The sequence below is a fragment of the Austrofundulus limnaeus genome, unplaced genomic scaffold (assembly GCF_001266775.1).
Source record: "Austrofundulus limnaeus strain Quisiro unplaced genomic scaffold, Austrofundulus_limnaeus-1.0 Scaffold298, whole genome shotgun sequence".
Lineage (NCBI taxonomy): Eukaryota > Metazoa > Chordata > Actinopteri > Cyprinodontiformes > Rivulidae > Austrofundulus > Austrofundulus limnaeus.
In genome coordinates, this window is record NW_013952700.1 from 179,670 (window position 1) to 183,222 (window position 3,553).

Sequence of the window (3,553 nt, forward strand, 5' to 3'; positions counted from 1 at the left end):
TGTCAAGGACAGAAAGGCAGATGTGGCAGTGGAAGGTGTCAAAGCAGTTTGGAGAGAAAATCAAATTAAAAAGAAAAAACAACAACTAATTGACTATTAAATTAGTCATCGATTATCATCGACTAATCAGAAAAACAAAGTAAAGAACAAAAAAAAAACGATCAATCGATTATTAAATTAGTCATCGATTATTTTAATAATCGATTAGTCTTCAATTAATTGACTAATCGTGGCAGCCCTAATCAGGAGCCAGACCCCAGGAGCCCCAAACAGCCCCAGGGAAGCTGGAGCACCAGCCCCGCCCCCGGAACCCCTCCAAGCCCCAAGTCCGCCCGCAGCCCAGGTCCCACCAGACGGTCTGCCCCTCATCTGGACCCCATCCCCAGAAGGCCAACGGGGAATGGGGGAGTGAAATAGACCCCGACACACACACCCCCACCCTCAGATGTACTGTTGATGTGTGATGTTCTACAATGCAATTAAAATGGAGAAGAAGACAGGGCAGAGGCCAGCACMATGCCAGTTTCCCCTCCACCCCAACTCTAACCCTAACCCTAAATGTCTAAAAGCAAACACTGGGAGTGGGCACAGGCATCTGTGGCGAGAGTGTTCCATCATGCCCCTTGGATGCCATAGGTGCCCCACCCCCCAAGTTCCTATATGTAAATGTTATGAGGATGTWATGAGTGAATGTCTAAGGTGTAAAATTGGAGCCCAGGTGGCCACAGCAAACAGGTGTAAAATTGTTGCTCTTTGTAACACACCTGCGCCCCAAAAACCCTACATGAGTGCAGCTGAAAYTGAAGAGCGTGGAGGTGTGTGGTGGAGGATGCGGAGAAAAAACAGGGAGCAAAATGCTCCAACAGGGGTTCAGCTCCCCCACTGACCCCAGTAGGCTCCCCCATTTCCCGAGACCCCCCCCCCCGCCATCAGCTTTGTGTTTTATATTTAAGTGATATTTCAGTCTTGAACTGGTTACATAGTTCTTAGCTGCAATGCTTACAGATTAGTATCTATCCAGCCTGCTGTTGGGAAGCTTTAAAATAAAAATGTCCATAAAAAACTCTGATGTCTTCCTCCATGTTTCTGTTCTTGCTGCTTATTTTCTGCTAGGATTCATGTGAGCACTGCCAGAAACAGCTCTACAACAGAGACTCTCAGTGGTAGAGATGTTCAGTGATGGTCATCTAGAGCAGTGGTTCCCAAACTTTTTATCTTCTGACCCACAAAATATTCATGGCAAAAACTTGTGACRCCAAATATTACTGGTCTGAGTACACGAACGTTGTTAATAACCCTAAAAACACAAGCTTTTTGACAATCTAAACAGCTTGTACACAAATATAAATACTTATTTATACTTATTTTGGGTTTTTGTAATAATTATAGGGAAAATATTACATCATCAATTATTTTATTATCCTTTTAATTGATTTCTGGAGATTATCCAAGGTGCTTCATGACCCATAATTGGGTCCCAAGCCCAACTTTGGGAACCAAAGTGCAGTGGTTCCCAAACTTTTCAGCTTTTGACCCACAAAAAAACAATAACAGAGACCTGTGCCCAACGATGTTTGGATGATAAACATTTGTATCAGGTCAACAAAACATGGGCATAGTAACAATATTTTTTATAATGCATTTATCCATTTTAAATATACTAACTTCACTCCTTTGTAACAACTAAGGCAAAAATGTAATTAATTCAGAAAATCTTTTCAGGACCCCACCTTGATGTTTCGGGACCCCACTTTGGGTCCCGACCCCAACTTTGGGAAACACTGATCTAGAGCCAATAGTGATCAAAATCCCCCCCCGACCCCTGGGTTTGTCTGTGTGTATGTGTTCTAAGCCAGTAAGCAACAGACTTAAAATAAAAAATTAAATTAAATAAAAAAATAAAAAAACAGCATTAGCGCACGTTAAAACAACTGTCGCTGTAAATCATCAGCTGTGGTAATGTGATAACTCATGATTCAGTTCGATTCGATACTTTAGTCTCACAGTTCAATAATTTTTCGATACAAAAAAGAGAAATGTCCATGCCCTTCTTAATGTGTAATTTATTGAAATTAATTATGAACATTTGTTTAACCTCAAAAGTACAGTTTTTAAATTAAAAGTTGCTGAAACAGCAAGTTTCTCAGTGGATCTGTGTTCAACAATGTCGCCTAGGTGGAGTAGTCGAACACAGATCCTCTGATCCTTCAACACAGAGCATCTTCAGAAGACAAGTTGATAAAATAAATTTTAAATATCTGTATTGTTCCAGTATTGAACCTAAAACCTGTATTGAACAATTCAATACTGATACATGTATTGTTGCAGCACTAATAATGTGTTTACTTTAAACATAAATATTTTGTCAGATTAGATTATTACAACAACAGGTCCAACGTTGTTATTTTTATGGATTTTAGATTAAATAGATGTACTTTGAAATATTGTTCAGTAACTGGATTGGTACCCTTCAGAACTTTTTCAATAATTTTCTCATTTGCTTTGCTATAAACTGCAATTCCAGTATTATCTCAGCAGGTTTTAGATGGAACTGTGTGAATGAGCTTTTTAATAATCCGTCTGCAGAGTTGCTCCAGGTGTCACAAGTGGAGACGATTGGTTTAGCAAAATTTAAAGACTCAAAACCTAAATTATGGATTTGTAGTACATTCATTATTGTCCTTTTAAGCCACAAAAAGCAAAAATGTAATTTAAAGGAAGTCTAGTTAATCTAACAGTTAAATTAATCTCTGAAAATAATGTAAAGCAGTATCTTTCGGAGTAAGCCAAGAAAACAATCAGCTGTTTAATCTGAGAGAAGATCAAARATGAGGCAAAAATCAGACACGAACCTGTAAGTACAAACCAGTGCAAATCAGCAGGAGGAGGATCGGCCTCATTCTGTCCTTCAGCTGAGAAACAACACAGAGAGGAGAATCAGTCGGAGTTTGTTCTGCAGGTTCATGGTTCAGTGTCAGAGCTTAGAGCACAGCTTAGGGCTGATAACCTTCTTTAATACCTGTTTGCTTTGGGTGAATGTTGGAACAGAAGAGATTAATATTGTTGCAGCAGCTGCCACGCCAAAAAAAAAAAAAAAATCGTGTTTGACATTTTAGATACTGCATAAAGTACAAGCCGTGTTTGTTTGTTTTTATGTTCAAATTAAAGTATGGTGTGCCCAGTGTAAAATGACGTTAAAAAAATTCACCAACATATTTTCATTTTTTAGCTCACATTTTGAGTGTTAGAAAGCTTCCACTAATAATTTAATTTTTAATAAATGTTATATTAAAATGTTAAAATTACATAAATATTAATATTTAAAGCTTTAGTTGCATTAGAGCGCTAGCTGTTGTTGTTGTCTCTGTATGATGATGTCACAACATGAGCAGCACCAACAGCAATAAAGACTGTGGTCCATTCCAAAATACCCAAATGTGAACTTCAACATTTAAAGTGTATCTTACCCCCCCTGTGAAAAGATAACTCCGCCCCAAGGTGAAATATGAAAAATGCATCAAAATGGGTAGGGGAGGGGGTGTGGGTGGGGGAG

The 3,553-nt window shown here is 38.8% G+C and overlaps 1 protein-coding gene across 1 annotated transcript in view; it reads right to left on the minus strand.

Annotated features, from left to right (window-relative positions):
* LOC106526882 (toll-like receptor 5) overlaps positions 1 to 3,553 on the minus strand; it is a 14,073-nt gene that overhangs the window by 8,030 nt on the left and 2,490 nt on the right. The window contains exon 2 of the mRNA XM_014021598.1: positions 2,853 to 2,912. Coding sequence (XP_013877052.1) covers positions 2,853 to 2,900 — 48 coding nt within the window. The 5' untranslated portion in view covers positions 2,901 to 2,912. The remainder of the gene's footprint in view (positions 1 to 2,852; positions 2,913 to 3,553) is intronic.